Source organism: Phyllobates terribilis, unplaced genomic scaffold (assembly GCF_046119375.1).
Source record: "Phyllobates terribilis strain yellow unplaced genomic scaffold, ASM4611937v1 Scaffold_5__5_contigs__length_657084704, whole genome shotgun sequence".
In the NCBI taxonomy this organism is placed as follows: domain Eukaryota; kingdom Metazoa; phylum Chordata; class Amphibia; order Anura; family Dendrobatidae; genus Phyllobates; species Phyllobates terribilis.
This window is the reverse complement of record NW_027362765.1, coordinates 289,840,102-289,859,124: the sequence shown is the minus strand read 5'-3', so window position 1 is coordinate 289,859,124 and position 19,023 is coordinate 289,840,102. Positions and strand designations below refer to the sequence as shown.

Below are 19,023 nucleotides of genomic sequence, written 5' to 3'. Positions count from 1 at the left end.
TCCCGGTAGGCAAATAGCAGATGTGGGAGGTACCACTCCCAGTTGCGCCCTTGGGAGTCGACCAACATAAGCATCTGCTTCAGGGTGCCATTGAACCGTTCCGCACATGCTGTTGGTCTGTGGGTGGTACGGGCTGGTCACCAGATGTTGCACCTGTATTTGCTTAGAGAGGGACTCCATCAGCTGCGACATGAACTGGGTCCCCTGGTCGGTGAGCATTTCCTGGGTAAAACCCACTTGGGAGAAAATCTCCAGTAAGGCGGTGGCCACCTTGTCGGCCCGAATGGGCGACAAGGCTACCGCTTCCGGGTGGCATAGTCTACTACCATCAGTATGAAGCGTTTCCTGGAGCTGCTTGAAGTGGCTATCGGGCCACCCAAATCCACAGCCGCCCTCCTGAAAGGCTCTGCAATGATGGGCAGAGTTAACAGTGGGGCTTTGGGGCGCCGCCTCGCCTTCCCCACCTTCTGACAGGTGTCACACGACCGGCAGTAGGCAGTCCCCTCGTCCCCCATCCTTGGCCAATAGAAATGCTGGGCTAGCCTGGCCTTGGTCTTAGTGATCCCTAGATGTCCGGCCATCGGAATCTCGTGCGCCATCCGCAACAACTCTGCCCTGAACAGATAGGATACCACTAACTGTCGGTCCCTGGGCCACACCTCCAGTGAACCTCGCTGGCCGTTACCCGGTACAGCCGTCCTTGGTCCCAGACCACCCGCTCGAGGTCTGAGTCCAAGGGAGGCTGTTCCGCCTGCTCCTTGAGAGCTTTCAGGCTGCCTGAAACCCCTAACTGACTGCCACATCTTCTTCTGTCAGTTCCCTGGGACCTGTCTCCTGGCCTCCGTCTTTCCCGGCAGCCACTTAGTCGGATGGGGAGAGGCCGTTGGACTCCCGAGGGGCCCAGGTGCCACCATTGCGCGTGACAGCGGACACGACTGCTTCTCCTCTGCTTCTGACCAAGCCTCCGGTCTAAACGGACTACCCTGGCCCTCTGACATCCCGCAATGTGGCATTACCTGGGAGTCCTACTTCTCCTAGGACTGCCCCGCCCTCCATTGCATGCTCCCCCCTCCGCAGCTGTCTGCCCCCAGTCTGTCCTCTCTGTGAGAACCTCACAGAACAAACTGTTCCAGCATACCGGCTGGCCACACTCTAAGGCCGTATCACAGCCGACTTGATTGTCATCGTCCCCCCCCTTCCCACCCCCCCAAGGGGAGAGGGACACAGTACATCACCCACCTCCACGCCCCCACCAGTAGGCATGTTAATAACATTGGCATCAATAGGGGTGGACGTTTGGAGAGTCAGGCCTTGGCGGTTCAGTGGCCACATAGTGGGTCACTAGCCTCCCCATGTGACTCCCAAGTAAAGCACTCTCTAGGATGTTCAGTTACCCCTACCTCCCGCACTCCTCTCCCAGCGTCCCAGTCCAAATACACCTTCGCTTCAGGCAGCGACGGCTCGATGCATCCAATCCCGGAGACGGCGAGAGTTTTCCCAAGTATCAAATCCTGGGGCGGCACCAGTTCACGCCGCACAAGAGACATCTCAACGCTGGTGTCTCTCAGTCCCATATCTGGCGTGGCCTATGGGGACGGTCTGAAGGCTGTCAAGGGACCTCTCACCACCCCCACTCACACACAAAACAGTGGATGGGGATGGGCCCTTCTGGTGCTGGGGACACATGGCATTGAAGTGGCCCGGCTGTCTGCAAAGGTGACACAGTCTGGTTTCCCCTACCGGCATGGAGAGGAAGCATGGGTAAGTGCCCCCTTGGACGTGAGGACAGGGACAGCAGGCAGCCTCATTCGTCTTACTCCCTCTCCAGCCGGCAAGTTGTACTCGTCAGCAAGTGTCGCTGTTGCATAGGCCCACTTTGGCTTCCGGTCACGAAGGTACTGTGTGAGGTCCTCCGGGCAGTTCCACAGAGACTGCTCAGTCACGATGAGCTCCTTCAGCTGCTGGACGGTAGTGAGCTCCAGTACTATGGTCCATTAATCAACGGCTCTCAGTAGCGCATGTGATTGACCCAGCTGTCTGCAGGACTACGCTGTATACTCCGGAGCTTCTTCCGGTACGTCTCAGGGGTTAAGTTGTACTGCCGGACCAGAGCCTACTTGATGTCCTCTAGACTCACGCTATAAGGAGAACTTTATATCTCCTATTCCTGAGGTGGACAGGTCTGCAAAAATGAGGCTGTACCAGAAGGCCCTTGTTGCGGAACTATTAAAAAAAAATTCCCATCTGAAAACGCTGACGGCAGAGGTCACACTTTGTTGGACAACCAAGGAGTACAGGCGAGAGAGACAACACAACTTCAATCCAGCGGAGGCAGGGGAACACTGTCAGAGTTCTGGGAGAATTTTCTTAGCACCTCCCATCGCACAAGCCCTGAGGCACAGGGTACTCTCACAAGGAGTGCAAAGTTTGGGAAGATGCTGAGGGAGTACCTTGCCGACCGTACCAACATCCTCCGTGATTCCTGTGTGCCTTATAATTATTGGGTGTCCAAGCTGGATACGTGGAATGAACTGGCTCTCTATGCCTTGGAGGTCCTGGCCTGCCCTGCCCGCGTTGTCAGAGCGGTTTTATAGTGCCGCTGGTAGAATTATAACTGATAAGCGCATCCGCCTGTCAACTGAAAATGCTGACAGGCTGACTCTTATAAAAATGAACAGGGGCTGGATTGGGCCAGACTTCTCAACACCACCGAATGATAGCAGTGTAACAAACTCAAATCCAGTGTCTTTTTTTGGGAGGTGTATTCCCATGCACCTTTTCACACGCAGACATGGGTATACGCTTCCTGATTTTGGCTATTTGCTCTTGTCCTCCTCCTTCTCCTCATCCTCCACCACATCACCAGGGTGACCATGATCCGTGATGCAACACCCACGTAATTTTTTTAAAGGGTGTTTATGATGCCCGTAAAAAAAATTTTTATACAGTATGTTCATGAATACCCCCCAGGGGTAAATGTTTGTCAGCCCATACACTTAGTGCATGGGCATTACAAGTATAGGAGGCCCGCTCCTTTCTAATGGGAACATTTTTTTTATGAGGCCCTCCTCCACGTCTCTTCCAAGGGGCATTGGAGTGCCTCCCAATTTTTGGCAGCCCTTGCATTCACTGCATAGGTCAACACTATAGGAGACCCACTTCCTAGTAATGGGAACATTTTTTCATGAGGCCCTCTACGTCTCTTCAAAGGGGCATTGGAGTGCCTCCATATTTTTGGCAACCCTTGCATTCACTGCATAGGCCAACACAATGGGAGACCCACTTCCTAATAATGGGAACATTGTTTTTAGGAGGCCCTCCTCTAAGTCTCTTCAAAGTGGTATTGGGGTGCATCCAAATTTTGGGCAGCCCTGCCACTCACTGCATACGCAATAACAGTATAGGAGACCCACTCTTTAGTAATGGGAACAATAAAACATAGCCAGCTGATGGCGCTCTAAGAATAGTGAGGGCCGAATGCTGGCCCTACAAAAATAGGCTTTGTGACTTTGAGTCCCTCTTTCATAAATGATACACTATGTGTCTGATATCTCACACATCAAATGGCCAGATAAGGTTGTAAAATGTTAAAATGACATTTCCTGGTGAATGCATTTGTCACGGTTGAAAGCAATGCAAAAGTGAAAAAACGCATCAAAAACGCTACGTGTGAACATAGCCCAAGGTGTGGAGGAGCATTTTTGTTTGTGGATATTTTGCTTTATATACAAGTCATTACCCTGGAAAGGATGTTCCTTAACATATTTCCCAGGAAAATCCATTTTGGTTTCGTTTTGGTATGTTTAATTGTGAGTCCGTCAAAGTGGCGTAATACCTCTGACAACGTTGCTGATAGAAGTGACCTGGGAGTCAGAAATGCTTCCAGGGGTCTTCCCCATGCTGTCCCCATGTAATATGAGCACTGTTCCCATCGATTTGGGCAATTTTTAGACCCTTGCAGACCGCCGAGGGGAGCCACCTGAAAAATGCTCGATTTTCCCATAGACTTACAATGGGCTCGTTGCTGGGGTCGAGCACCTGAGTATTCCAATGTGCTCGACCCGAGCATTTTAGTGCTCGCTCATCACTAATAGTCAGATGTGCTTCACTTACTACAAGGAAGCTAGCATGTGCTAATCTCAAATAGTACGATGGTTGAGTGGGCTAATTCCCTGATTTAAGACTCTTTTTTTTTCTTTTGGGAGGTGTGGGTTTGGTTCCCACTGGTGCAAGAATCATTTTTTTTCCTGGTGATTTGCCTATTTCCCTACAGCCAAATCTTTTAATATAGTCCGATGTGCTTCACTTACTACAAGGAAGCTAGCAAATATGGAAATATGGCTGAGTGGGCTTATTCCCTGGTTTAAGGCTCCAGTTCTCTTGGGAGGTGTGGGTTTGTATCCTACTGGTGCAAGAATCATTCCTTTTCCTCGTGATTTACCTATTTCCCTACAGCCAAAAGTTTTATTATAGTCAGATGTGCTTCACTTACTACAAGGAAGCTAGCATGTGCAGCTCTCAAATGATAAGATGGCTGAGTGGGCTAATTCCCTCGTTAAAGGCTCCAGTTCTCTTGGGAGGTTTGAGTCCCACTGGTGCAAGAGTCCTTCTTTTTCCTGGTGATTTGACCATTTCCCTACAGCCAAAAGTTTTAATATAGTCAGATGTGATTCACTTACTACAAGGAAGCTAGCATGTGTAGAAATCAAATGGTAAGATGGCTGAGTGGGCTAGTTCCCTGGTTTAAGGCTCCATTTCTCTTGGGAGGTGTGCGTTTGAATCCCACTTGTTCAAGAATCATTCTTTTTTCCTGGTGATTTGCCTATTTCCCTACTGCCATTTCTTTTAATATAATCAGATGTGTGTGAAGCACAAGGAAGCTAGCATGTGCAGATCTCAAATGGTAAGATGGCTGAGTGAGCTAATTCCCTGGTTAAAGATGCCAGTTCTCTCGGGATGTGTAGGTTTGAATCCCACTGGTGCAAGAATCATTCTTTTTCCTGGTGATTTTTCCCCTCGAAGACGCGGAAGGTCAGATTGGTACAGTGCTACACAAACACCCCCTGTCCACACGGGTACAGGAAGGCATTGAGAGTGAGAAGAGGTGGCCCACTCAGTCACTGACGTGGCACCACACTCACTCATATCCCTGAGAGGGCCCCTTTACTAGTTCCAGTGAAGCAGAACCTTGTCAGCCCGGGAGAGCTGCCACCAGTTTCTATTAGATATAATCCCCATTAACGGACCGAGGATTTATATCGGGCCAGAAACCCGCCCCGGTAGCATGAGGATTAAGCCGAACAACGGACATATGGGTTCGTGGATCGAGATAAAATAGCAGCCCAAGGTTAAGTTTTATATTTAATCGCCGTAAGGGCACACTAGACATTACACTATATACATAAGGGTTATACATACATACATAATGGTCAAAGATGCAAACACAATAGTAGTGGTACAAAATATATAAAGCAGTTATTAAGAGTCAGTTACCAGTCAGATGGAAGGCCTGGCTTTCTGGGGAGGGGTTGCCACATGGGAGGCTTGTGGGGCCCTCTCTCCTTGTTGCCCTGGCTACCCCTAAATCTCCACCCCTGGCCCCTCTCGGCTAATAACTCTAATATGCAAATCGGAATTGCATTACTGCTCTAGAAAATAGGAAAAAATGAAGATACTTAGCGCATAAATTGGCCAATTCATGTGTGCCTTGGCAAGACAATCTTTAATGCTGGGAACCTAATCCATTGTGACTCCTATCCTGGGCTGACAGCCTACATTTATATGGTTAGGTAGGATCCTGCTTTGATTAAAACCGCCATAGGCTGATGGGTGGAGTGCTTGGTCAGATAGCCAATGTATTCAAATATCAAAGACTGACCATCACTCCCAAACAGAAAAAGTTTTGTTTGAAAGTGACGGTCAATCTTGCATAAAAAAATCCTATATATAAATCTGATATTGCTGTAATCACCCTGACCAGAAGAATAAAGCAGCCTTATCACTTGTAAGCCATGGTGAACTGTGCAAAAACAAAAATAAAATAACTATTCTTGTACTGCTGTCTGTTCATTCTACCTCTCAAAAATCAGAATAAGGCTTATCCTGTGTTCTCCGTTGAGCGCTTACATCGGTGTTTCCATGGAAATCCCAAAATCCGCAATTCAGACACTCAATATAATAAGGCAAATGGAGTAATATTGAACTCCTTCTGGTCTATGTACTGGCTGTGTCCCATCATTTTAGGCATCTTTTTAGCTCACAAGTGTGGTTGACCACAGTTCTGTGCACGCCTAAAAAGATGGATATCACCGGAAGAAATGCCAAAGGACTCTAAAGTGTCTCCATCTGCCTCATTACACAGAGTGGTTCAGGTGGGGGTTTCGTCTGAATCGCATTTTTGTGGGATTTACACGCAAACCCGAAGGTAAGTGCTCAGCATAGATCACAAGAATGTGATCCCAGCCTTATTCTGGAAGCAATCGAAAAATATTATGTACCCCAAAATGTTACCAATATAAACCCTAACTTATCCTGCACAAAACCAGCTCCCACTCAGATCCGTCATCTGTCACTGGAAATATAGGGGTTCTCACATTACTGGTGGAATAAAGACTCTGAAAAAGTAACATGGCTCGTACTCCTACAAATAAAATCCAGTGAAATCTGCGCTCCCAAATCCAAATGCCCCCCTCCATCTGAGCCCCACTGTACCTAAACCATAGTGGGGAGAATGCACTTAATTTACGGGGCGAGTGTCTCCAGAAGCACAAGCTGGGCACAGTGTATTGGGATAATACAATATATGGGGGCACAATGTATGGGCACTTAGCTTTCATGTTTGCAATTCTCCAGAAAAAAAGCCTGGCGTGGATCTTGCAAAATAGTCACTGCAGCCATAGATCAATTCATTGAGAGGTGTAATTTCTACAATGGGGTCTCTTTGTTTTTTTTTTTTCTGCGGTTCTGGCACCTTTTGGGGCTCCACAGATGTCACTCAAAAACTATTCTAGCTAAATCTGTTCTCCAAAAGCCAAATAGCGCTCTTACCTTCTCAGATCTGATGTGTGGCCTAACAGTAATTTCTGATGACATATAGGGCATCACTGCATTCGGGAGAAATTTCAAAATAAATTGTGGGGTCCAGTTTCACCTATTAACCCTTGTGTAACTGACATTTGCAGTGAGTTAAAAAAAATGAAAATTTTTACCACTAAAACGTTATTTCCACGTCCCAATGTTATAAAATTCTGTGAGGAACCTATGGCTTCAAAATACTTACTACACCACCAGATGAAATCCTTAAGCAGTGAAGTTTATTTATTTTATTCACTTATATAGCGCCATTAATTCCACAGCGCTTCACAGACATTATTGGCACTGTCCTCATTGGGGCTCACAATCTAGGTTCCCTATCTGTATGTCTTTGGAGTGTGAGAGGAAACCCACGGAAACACAGGGAGAACATACAAACTCCTTGCAGATATTGTCCTTGGTGGGGTTTGAACCCAGGAGCCCAGCGCTGCAAGGCTGCAGTGCTAACCACTGAGCCCCACAAGTTTCCAATATGGGTTCACTTGTGTGGGTTTCTGCATGTCTGGCCCCTCAGGGGCTCGGCCAGTGGCACCCACAATCTATTAAAGCGAAATCTGCGCTCTTAAAACCAAGTAGCGCTCCTTCCCATGTGATCCCTGCCGTGTGCTCAAACAGTAGTGTGCAACCACATATGGGGCACTGCCACATTCGGGAGAAATTGCATAACAAATTATGGGGTCTATTTTCTCCTATTACCCCTCGTGGAAATTATAAATTTGGTGCTAAGACAAAGGGAAAATATATATTCTTGTTACTAAGACAAAAAAAAATTTTGTGAAAAAAAAAAAAAAAAAATGTAATGTTTGGTTTTCACATCTAAATGTTATAAACTTTTGTGAATCACTTGTAGGTTAAAAATGCTCAGTACACCAATAGATAAATTCCTTGAAGGGTATAGTTTTCAAAATGGGGTCACTTGTGGGGGATTTCTGCTGTTATGGCATTTAGGGGCTCTGCAAATGCGACATGGCATTCACAATCTATTCCGGATAAATTTACGCTCCAAAACTCAAATAGCGCTCTTACCTTTCTGAGCTCTGCCATGTGCCCAAACAGCAATTTTTCACCACATATGGGGTATCATCGTGCTCCGGAGAAACTTCATAACAAATTATGGGTTTCGTTTTCTCCTGTTATCCATTGTGAAAATTACAAATTTGGGGCAAAAACAACATTTTAGCAGATAAAATAATTTTTGTTTTCACATCCACATTTTAAAAAGTTTAGTTAAGCACCTAGTAGGTTCAACAAGCTCAACACACCCATAGATGAATTCCTGGTTTCCAAAATGTGGTCACTCGTGGGGGTTTCTTACCTCTTGCAAAAGTAAAAAACATGGGGCTAAAGCAACATTTTCTTGAAAAAATAATATATATATAATTTTCAATAGGATGACCTAATGTTATCAAATTCTGTGTAATACTTGTGGGTTCAAAATGGTCGCTATAGACCTGGATAAAATCCTTGGGAGTGTAGTTTCCAAAATGGGGTCACTTGTGGGGGGTTTCTGCTTTTTAGGTACCTTAGGCGCCCTACAAATGTGACATGGCGCCCACAATCTATTTACGACAAATGTGTTCCAAAATTCAAATTGTGCTCCCTCCCTTCTGAGCTCTGCCATTTGTCCATACAGAGGTTTCTGACTACATGTGGGGTATCAGTGCACTCATAATAAACTGGGTAACAAATTGTCATGCTATCCCTTGTAAAAGTTAAAGATTGGGGCTAAAGCTACATTTTAGAGGTAAAATATTTTTTTTTTATTCCACTTTGCATTAAATTTCTGTATAGCACCTAAAGGGTTAAAAAAAAATTCCTGACAGTTGTTTTGAAGTATTTGAGGGGTGTGTTTTTTAAATGGTATCACTTTTGGGAAGTTTCCAATTTATAGGCCCCTCAAAGTCTGTTTAAATCTGAATAGGTCCCAAAAGAAACAGGTTTTATAAATTTCTTGAAAAAATTAGAAATTGCTGCTAAAATTTTAACCTCTCCAACATCCTAGCAGAATAAAATGACTTTTGAAAAAAATGATGCAGATGTAAAAGTAGACATATGGGAAATGTTATTTATTAATTATTTTGTACAGCATGACAAACTGGTTTAAAGGATAAGAAAATTGAAAGTTTGAAAATTGCTAATTTTTCGCCAAAATTCCAGTATTTTTACAAATAAACGCAAAACATAGGGACTTAAATTTACCACTAACAAAGTACAATTCTGTCACAAAAAAGCAGTCTCAGAATCACTGGGATATGTTGAAGCATTAGAGTTATTACCACATACAGTGACACTGGTCAGATTTAAAAAATGTGGCCTTGTCAGGACAGTAAAAATTGGCTCTGCCACTTAAGGCCCCGTCACACTTAGCGACGCTGCAGCGATCCCGACAACGATACGACCTGTCAGGGATCGTTGCTGCGTCGCTATGTGGTCGCTGTTGAGCTGTCAAACAGGCAGGCTCACCAGCGATCAGGGGAGCAGCGACATCGTGGAAAAAATCTTTCCACGATGTCCTGCTCCTGGTTACCAGCCTGCTGAAGCAGGAGCAGGCTGGTAACCATGATAAACAGCGGGTTACTAGGGGCACACGCGCACCTAGTAACCCGCTGTTTATCATGGTTACTAGCCTGCTACGGTGAGCGGGAGGTTACCGCTCACCATAGCAGAGTGGTAATCATGATAAACAGCGGGTTACTAAGTGCGCGTGTGCCCCTAGTAACCCGATGTTTATCATGGTTACCAGCCTGATCGCTGCTCCCGCTGGTCACACACAGCGATGTGTGCTGACCAGCAGGAGGACAAAGACCAAAAAATGGTCCAGGACATTCTGCAGCGATCAGCGACCTCACAGCAGGGGCCTGATTGCTGCAAAGTGTCACACATAGCGACATCGCTGGTAAGGTCGCTGTTGCGTCACCAAAACCGTGACACAGCAGCGATCTCGTTAGCGATCTCGCTATGTGAGACGGGGGCTTAAGGGGTCAATGCAGTGCTGCCTGAGGGCCTGTAGATCATGAGCATCCAATATGTTCTATAGGTCCTGTCTCTTGTGCACATGAATTTCTCCAGAATCTCTGAATCTTTTGATATCATGTTCAGTAGATGGAGGGATATGCATAGTCTTAGAAAAATGTTCCTCAATAAAAAATTGCTGACATTGTTCCATAAGTTTTAGACACAGTTCACTTACTGGTGAACCTCTCACCACCTTTGCTTTTGAGACACTTTGCGTCTTTGAGATGTTCTTTTTATACAGAGTCATGTGACTTAGTTGAAAATTGACCCTCCATTTGCTATTCATTAGTACCACTTACTTTTCCAGCCTTTGTAACCCTTTTCCAATTTTTTTGAGATGCGTTGCTGCTATCAAATCAAGAGATTTCCAAATCGTTGCATTCTTGCTTTCTTTACATTTTATAGTGTCCAAACTTATTTGGAATAGGGGTTGTAATCTTTAAGTACCTTGACTTGAAACTACCTCTGATCACTACAGTTAGAAGCAGGTATCAGCTGTGTAACACAAAAGCCTTCTGCCCTGTATAGAGTGGGTTCAGCTCCTAAACCTGCTCTATACATCCACACACATCACATGGCAGGAAGGGGTTGAAGAACAAAAAATACTTAGCTGTAACAGCTTTAGGTTTACCATATTTCATGAGCGATTGATGAAATGTTTTAGTACAGTGAAACATACTTAAACGTGTCCTACACTGGGAGTATGTAATTAGTGATGTACATATTGGACGCTGCGCTCCACCACATAACCTACCACTAGGGTGCGATGTGATCATAGGACTTTTTGTTGAGATGGGACAACCTCTTTATCACCAATCCACAGGTTATATCAGGAGCTTTGAGATGGCTAGTTAGAATGGACTGGTATCTGTACATGCAAACCACTGCTATATTCAATGTACTGTATATTAAACTTCTAAAGAGCTCTGTTCTCGAATTAGGACAACTCTTTAAAATATTTTAAACATTAAAAGGGTTATTTTAGATTATCGATAAAGATATTCTGTTTACAAAAAGCATTTCTCTTGTCTATGAGCCATGTTACAAACAAGCTCAACTCCATTTAACAGAGCTGCTATACCTGTCCATGGATATGAGGCACTGTTGCTGAAAAGTAAGTAGACATTTTTTGTAATCTTAGACAGCTCTTTAAAGATCTTCTACCAAATTTTTCAGCATAAAAGTCAAAGATCTTAAACTTCTAGGATTAGATAGGATGGAAGGCTGATGTATCCTTGCTGTGCCAGTTTCTAAAGAAGAGCAATTATCTCCATCCATAGACTGTAGACTAGGTCTGTACCTGCCTGAAATTGCACTTTGTTTCTTGTGGTTATCTACTGTTGTCACCTGTGATTTTCTTGATGTAGAATAAGTTCTGACAGTTGTATAAAACATTTCCCAGTCAGGTCATGATAGCGGGTGCTCAGCTAAATGAGTTTCCTGATGTTTGAGGAACCTCGATCTGTTTGCAAACAGTTTACCACACAGCAGACATGAGAATCGCGTTCCCCCAGTGTGAATTGTCCAATGTAATGAAAGACCTGATTTTCGCGTAAAACACTTCCCACATTCAGAACACGCAAATGGCTTCTTTCCAGTGTGACTTCTTTCGTGATTAAGGAGAGTAGATTTATGGTTAAAGCTTTTCTCGCAAACAGAACATGGGAAAGGCCTCTCCCCTCTGTGTACAACTTGATGTCCAAAAAGACTCGATTTCCTAGCAAAACACTTTCCACATTCTGCACACGAGAATGGCTTCTCTCCTGTGTGGATTTTTAGATGGTTATTGAGTACAGACTTCTGATTAAAACATCTCCCACATTCTAGGCACGAATATGGCTTCTCTCCTGTGTGGATTCGCAGGTGTTTCTCAAGCTGTGATCTCAATGTAAAGGGTTTACGGCACTCTGGACACGGAAAAATGTTCTTTCCCGTATGAAGTCTCTGGTGATTGACTAGATGGGATTTCTGGGTAAAACATTTCCCACATTCCAAACAGGGAAATGCTTTTTCTCCTGTGTGACTTCTGTAATGTTTATTAAGGTGGGACTTCTGGCTAAAACGTCTTCCACATTCCGAACACTTAAAAGCATCTACACTTGTGTGGATTTGTTGGTGGTTTAAAAAGGTTTCTTTATCTGAAAAACATTTTTTACATGAAGAACACACGTATGGCTTCTCTTCCAAGTGGTTTTGCTGATGGTCATGAAGTTGATCATGGGTAGAAAAATAATTCCCACATTTATAACAAGTGAATATCTTAAGGCTTTTATCAACTGAATGTGGGTTCTGAAAAGTTTCTGTGTGAACGTGAGGATCAGAGGATTGCTCGACACTCTGATGTACTGGGGAACAATCTGAACTACTGGATTTTTTAAGTGTTTTATCTTGTGTGTCATAGCTTGGTGAGAAAATGAAATGTTCATCCGAATCCGTTCTCATCATGGTTCCATCTGCTGGGAGAACAATAAAATCAGTTCATAAGAATTAATGTCTCTATGACATACTCAATACCAGAGTTCAACAACATTAATTTTACAGAGAAGCTCCAAAAATAAAAAGTTTTCTTCAATGTTTAGCCACATGGTAGGTGGCTATATTAGAGTACTTGAGAAGAAATAAATGTAGCAAGTATCAAAATCGCATTATGAATTATATTATACAGGAGTCAAAATGTCTTAGTAGGGGACAGAAGGCCGGATTTAACGATTCACACCATTTAAATAGAGAAATTATTCTAAGGACATTCTCTGGTGGAAATTTTGTTAATATCAATAGATTGATACAAATCATGCGGATTTAGCAGTGCTCAGAATGCTGAACCCTGTATAACCCCACTGACACCACTGTGCCAGCATTCTGTGTACACTGTTCATTGATAGAAAGCTGCCAATCAGTGGTGTATGCGGGGTTATACAGAGCAGTTGACTAGGAAGCACGAGACACCTAGTCCTGTAGGGATAATCTCCTACTCAAACACTGATTTTATTGAAACAGTAACACACAGCCAAGTACGAGGAGCGTTCATTAAAGATTTCCAGTGACCCACTTATATTTATCACAGGACGCTGAAACGTCACATGTGTAATGATATAAGTCTCTATAGGTTACGTGCCAATTTGCAACTCAGAACTGATAACAGTCTTGATTTTACAGCAGCTGAAGTGGTGTGAGATTTGATAATGGACCCAGTGGAATACAGAGCAGTCATCAAGTGAACCCTCAGTACCTCGTGCTGCTCTCAGATTACATAGCAAAAACCTGCAGACATTCCCTTTAAGTGGATTACAAAAATAAAAAAAAATAATAAGTGAACACCCCCATAATCAGGGCCGGCATTAGGGCAGGGAAAACTAAGCATCTGCCTAGGGCCCCCACTCCCTTGGGGGCCCTAATGTCTACAGCAGGAGCTTCACTGATCATGATATTATCAGTGAAGCTTGCGATGTAGAGACTGGTTCACAACCTGGAGTAACATCACGATCATGTGACCTGTTATGTGAATGTGATGTCACCACAGGCCTTACACTCTGGGGAGCTTCAGGACTTTTGGTGAGGGCCTGTCATTGAAAGAGGAGTGTACAGTGAAGGATAAGAACACTGGCCACTGAACCTCTCCCATCAGAGTGAGAGAAGCGCTCATTGGCCACTGCTCCTGTCCTCCTGAATGGCGCCTCTGAGGGGGAGGGATAGCCAGAGACCAAGCACCTACCTCACCATACTGAGCTGTGAGATAAGTTGTCCTGTATCCACCCGTGTACTGTGCTGCTCCTGGTGATGGTAGAAGCGGCTGCTGTCAGCAGTCCCAGCAGAGGAGAGGGCAGGGAGATGTCTGCTGTGACAGTGCTGCTGTGAGCAGGAGAACCTGCAGCTCATAGTGAGGAACATCTTCATTGCCTCCAGCATCAAGCAGTGTGGGGATTTTGTGTATGTGAGGTATGTATAGTGTGTGCTGTCTGTGAGCTATGTCTATGTGTTTATATGAATGTTTGTTGTCCTGCACACATGTGCATCTACTGAGCATTTGTTTGTTGGCTACTGCACACGCGCAGACGCCATTTTGCTACAGGAAAAAGAAATTTGCCGACAGCAATATGGCCCCCGCGCTTGAGCAATAGCATTTCTCTGTCGAGAGATGCTACTGTGCATGCGCAGCGCCATATTGCTGCACCCAAATTATTTTTCCAAAAGCAAAATGGCGCCTGTGCGTGCGCAGTAGCATCTGTCGGCAAATGAGAGATGCTACTGTACATGCGCTGGCTGCAGCCATTTGGGGGGAATGTAAATTTCACTTTGTGATGCAAATTACACACACAGTCTGTATGAAAGGTTAAAAAGTTGATCAACAATTTCTCAATTTTCCAACAAAATTTACAAACACAATTTTTTTTTAGGGACCACATCACCTTTTGAAGTGACTTTGAGGGGCATATATGACAGAAAATACCCAAAAGTGACACCATTTTAAAAACTGCACCCCTTATAGTGCTCAAAACCACATTCAATAAGTTTATTACCCTTTCAGTTGCAGCACAGGAATTAAAGCAAAGTGGAAGAAAAAAAATGAAAATGTTACTTTTCCCCCAAAATTTGCCATGTTCTCAAGGGTAAAAAGAAAAAATGGAGCATGCAATTTGTTGTGCAATTTCTCCTGAGTACGCCGAAACCCCATATGTGGCGGAAAACTACTGTTTGGGCGCACGGCAGGGCTCAGAAGGGAAGGAGCACCATTTGAATTCTGGAGCTCAATTTTGGCTGGAATAGATTGCGGATGCCATGTTACATTTGAAGAGAAACTAACATACCAAAACAAAAGAAACCACAACAAATGACCCCATTTTGGAAACTATACCTCTTGAGGAATTCAACTAGGGGTGTAGTGAGCATTTTTAAGCCTCAGGCGATTCGCAGAATTGTATAACATTGGGCCGAGCCAATGGAAAAATTACCATTTTTTTTCCACTACAATGTTGCTTTGGCCCCAAATTTTACATTTTCAAAAGGGATAATAGGAGAAAATGAACCTCCCATAAGTGACACCATTTTACAAACTATACTCCCCAATGAATTTATCTAGGGGTGTAGTGAGCATGTTAACACGTGAGCATCACAGAATTTTATACCATCAAGCAGTGAAGAAAGAATAACTACATTTTTACCACTATAAATGCTGTTTTAGTCCCAATTTTTTAATTTTTATAAAGGGCTAATAGAAAAAAATAGACCTCAAAATTTGTTGTGCAATTTCTCCTAAGTGCGCCAATACCCTACATATAATTTGGAAGTACTTTTCAGGCACAATGGAAAGCTCAGAAGGTAATATTATAGTGCAGATTTTACGGTTATGGTCTGCAGGGGCCATGACCCACTGGAAGAGGCCCTGAAGTGCCAGAACAGCAGGAAACATACATAAAAAAAAACAACGGCACGTATTTATGGGTATAATATTTTTTTCAGAATATTTTTACAATTTTTTTTTTTTTTTACTCTTTTACTTAGTCCTTCTATGAGACTAACTTTTAGCTCTCTGATCACTGGTATAATGCATTGAAATGCTTTATACCTGTCAGTGTTGAACTGACAGAAGCCTCTTAGATCATGCTCTCAGCGTGGTGTAACAGGCTTGCCACAGCTGGCAGATGTTGTCATGACGACATTGGGTTGCCATGACTACATCGGGTTGCCATGTCAACAATCAGGCACTCGCGATTACGTTGCGGGGTTGTCCACAGGAAAACTTTGCTTCCCAAAGACATAAGCCACAGTTAAAACATAAATTAAGGGAGGGAGGAGGAGGGGGGGGGGGGGGTCAATCACTTTTTCACCCAGGGCCCTGTAGGTTTGGATTTCTTTTTCACTTTATAATAAAGACCTTCATTTAAAAACTGCATTTTGTATTTACTTGTATTATCTTTGTCTAATATTTAAATTTGTTTTGTGATCTGAAACATTTACTTGTGACAAACATGCCAAAGAATAAGACATCAGGAAGGGGGCAAACACTTTTTCATACCGCTGTATAGGTACGGCAAATGTCGTGAAGGTATTAAGGGGATTAACAGCAATTTTTCTTTATATACCATATTTTCGTAGCTTCATCTGTATTGTAGCGTATTATGCCTATCGGGCAAATATAGATAAAGGAATGCCCCTGTGCAAAAACAATATATGGGCCCTTAGCAGTCCAATATTTCATCAAGATGCACAATTTCACCCGCTTTGTAGGTAGAAGTGGGTTCCTTTACCTGATGGACCCATTTGTGGCTGTACCAATGGTATGTCCGCCCCTGAAGCCCATGTTCCACATCATCATAACTGACAGTCCTGTTATTAGACCCAACTGTTAGTCTAATAACAGGACTAAATGGCAGTAAGGAGGGCTATTGTTAGGCCCCCCTGGCTGCCTGGGTTAATATTGAGACCGCTGTTCCTTAAAGAATCACTAGTTAGAAGCGTTGTAGCCTTTTGAGTATGACAAAAATTCTTCTAGTAAGAGGTCAGATTTAGAGTTTTCATTTTTGGTTTGTTGTAGGACAGAGAATGTTAATAATGATCGCCATGGTACAGTACACACAATGTTTACTAGTGATTGCATACCTGCACTGCCATTTGTAGAAATGTCCTCCTCTGCACAACACTGATTATCAGTCCAATGCGGCTCACTTTCTTCTGCTGTAGCTTTAACATCACCCAGTTGTTCATCCTCACACAGCAAAAATGAATAAAAGAATAATGGTGAAGGGCATCCTTACAGACCACCATGTGTGGCGAGACTGTTACATGCGATAACGATATGTACCTGCTGGTCCGCAGTGATAGTGGGATCTTCTTGCACATAGTCCTGGAAATACAATGGACTCAGACATCTCTCTGGAGAATTTCTCTGACTTGATTCATCTGAAAAAAAATAAAAAAAAATAATCAAAACACCGTGACTAAATACAATACAGGGTAAAGTTAGGAGGACACCAACAAAACTGTTCTCGCTTTTCTAATCAATTAAAGAGGTAGTCCACCTTTGGGTACATTTTTTTCTATATTGAAATACATACGGTATGTTTCGGGCTATAACTTATTTTTGCATTTGGGGTTTCATAAAATAATTAGCACAGATTATCTTTTATAAGCTCATTGATTTGCTTACACATTCAACATCAATGTGGTCTGTGGTCATAAACTAGCTGAAATGAGCTCAGAAAAATACAGGTAAAAAAGTTACAAACTCTCCTGTCAGAGTGAGCTCACTGACAGATTCTCAGTTTACTCAGTCTGCAGCCAGGAAAATACAATGTAACACTAAGGCTATTGAAGCAAAACGGTGCAAAAATTTGAATGAAACCCAATTGCAAAAAAAATATTTTTAGCCCAAAATGCATGCAATTAAAGTAAAAAATAAACAAATATCCCCAAAATCTCATCTTACCTGGTGATGTTGGGGGCTTTTGGTCCTCCTTCATGATGTCCTTGTACAGATTATTGTGTCCTTCTATATACTCCCACTCCTCCATGGAGAAATGGACAGTGACATCCTGACACCTTATAGGAACCTGACACACAATGATACATCATCATCCAGACACATCATCCCTTGTGTTCCTGTATAATGTCCCAGTATTCCCAGCAGCGCTCACCTCTCCAGTCAGCAGCTCAATCATCTTGTTGGCGAGGTCCAGGATCTTCTGATCACTGTACTCTGGCATGTACTCTGGCATCAGTGAGTGAGGGGGAAGAGCCATGATGGGGCTTTGGTTCCTGTGCCATCCTTCGGACTTGGGAATACTGCTGGCTGTCACAACTTCACCAGTGATCTTTTTAATTACCACGCATTCCTGCAAGTGTGAAAACAAGAACAATCACCACTAAACACAATGTGCAACGAATCTCGACTACTGTTGGCCTTGCATAGATGATTTAGTAGGGAAAAAAATGGACAAAAGATTATAAGCACTGCAGAATATGATAGCGCTATATAAGTAAGCATAATAAAATAATAATACACAATATTCTCATTGAATACTTTGTTCTGTGCAAAGTTGAATGTGCTGACAACAAAATCACACAAAAATCATCAATGGAAATCAAATTTATTAACCAATGGAGGCCTGGATTTGGAGTCACCCCCAAAATTAAAGTGGAAAAACACATTACAGGCTGATCCAACTTTGATGTAATGTCCTTAAAACAAGTCAAAATGAGGCTCAGTATTGTGTGTGGCCTCCACGTGCCTGTATGACCTCCCTACAACGCCTGGGCATGCTCCTGATGAGGTTGCAGATGGTCTCCTGTGGGATCTCCTCCCAGATCTGGACTAAAGCATCCGCCAACTCCTGGACAGTCTGTGGTGCAACGTGATGTTGGTGGATGGAGCGAGACATGATGTCCCAGATGTGCTCAATTGGATTCGGGTCTGGGGAACGGGCGGGCCAATCCATAGCTTCAATGCCTTCATCTTGCAGGAACTGCTGACATACTCCAGCCACATGAGGTCTGGCATTGTCCTGCATTAGGAGGAACCCAGGGCCAACCGCACCTGCATATGGTCTCACAAGGGGTCTGAGGATCTCATCTCGGTGCCTAATGGCAGTCAGGCTACCTCTGTCGAGCACATAGAGGGCTGTGCGGCCCTCCAAAGAAATGCCACCCCACACCATTACTGACCCACTGCCAAACCGGTCATGCTGAAGGATGCTGTAGGCAGCAGATCGCTCTCCACGGCATCTCCAGACTCTGTCACGTCTGTCACATGTGCTCAGTGTGAACCTGCTTTCATCTGTGAAGAGCACAGGGCGCCAGTGGCGACTTTGCCAATCCTGGTGTTCTGTGGCAAATGCCAAGTGTCCTGCACGGTGTTGGGCTGTGAGCACAACCCTTTTCTGTGGACGTTGGGTCCTCATACCACCCTCATGGAGTCGGTTT

General features: G+C 43.9%; 1 protein-coding gene across 4 annotated transcripts in view; it reads right to left on the bottom strand.

Moving 5' to 3' along the window:
* Positions 1-9,767: 9,767 nt before the first annotated feature.
* The window catches only part of LOC141273000 (uncharacterized), a 34,059-nt gene continuing 24,803 nt past the window's right edge, over positions 9,768-19,023 (bottom strand). Inside the window, exons 4-8 of one of the 4 annotated variants that reach the window (XM_073684278.1) lie at positions 17,739-17,936; positions 17,531-17,654; positions 16,908-17,004; positions 16,705-16,817; positions 9,768-12,560 (exon numbers count right to left, since the gene is read on the bottom strand). In XM_073684278.1, coding sequence (XP_073540379.1) covers positions 11,515-12,560; positions 16,705-16,817; positions 16,908-17,004; positions 17,531-17,654; positions 17,739-17,936 — 1,578 coding nt within the window. In that variant the 3' untranslated portion in view covers positions 9,768-11,514. Of the gene's footprint in view, positions 12,564-16,704; positions 16,818-16,906; positions 17,005-17,530; positions 17,655-17,738; positions 17,937-19,023 lie in introns of all 4 variants that reach the window. The other 3 variants (XM_073684277.1, XM_073684280.1, XM_073684279.1) reach the window with 3 other exon arrangements.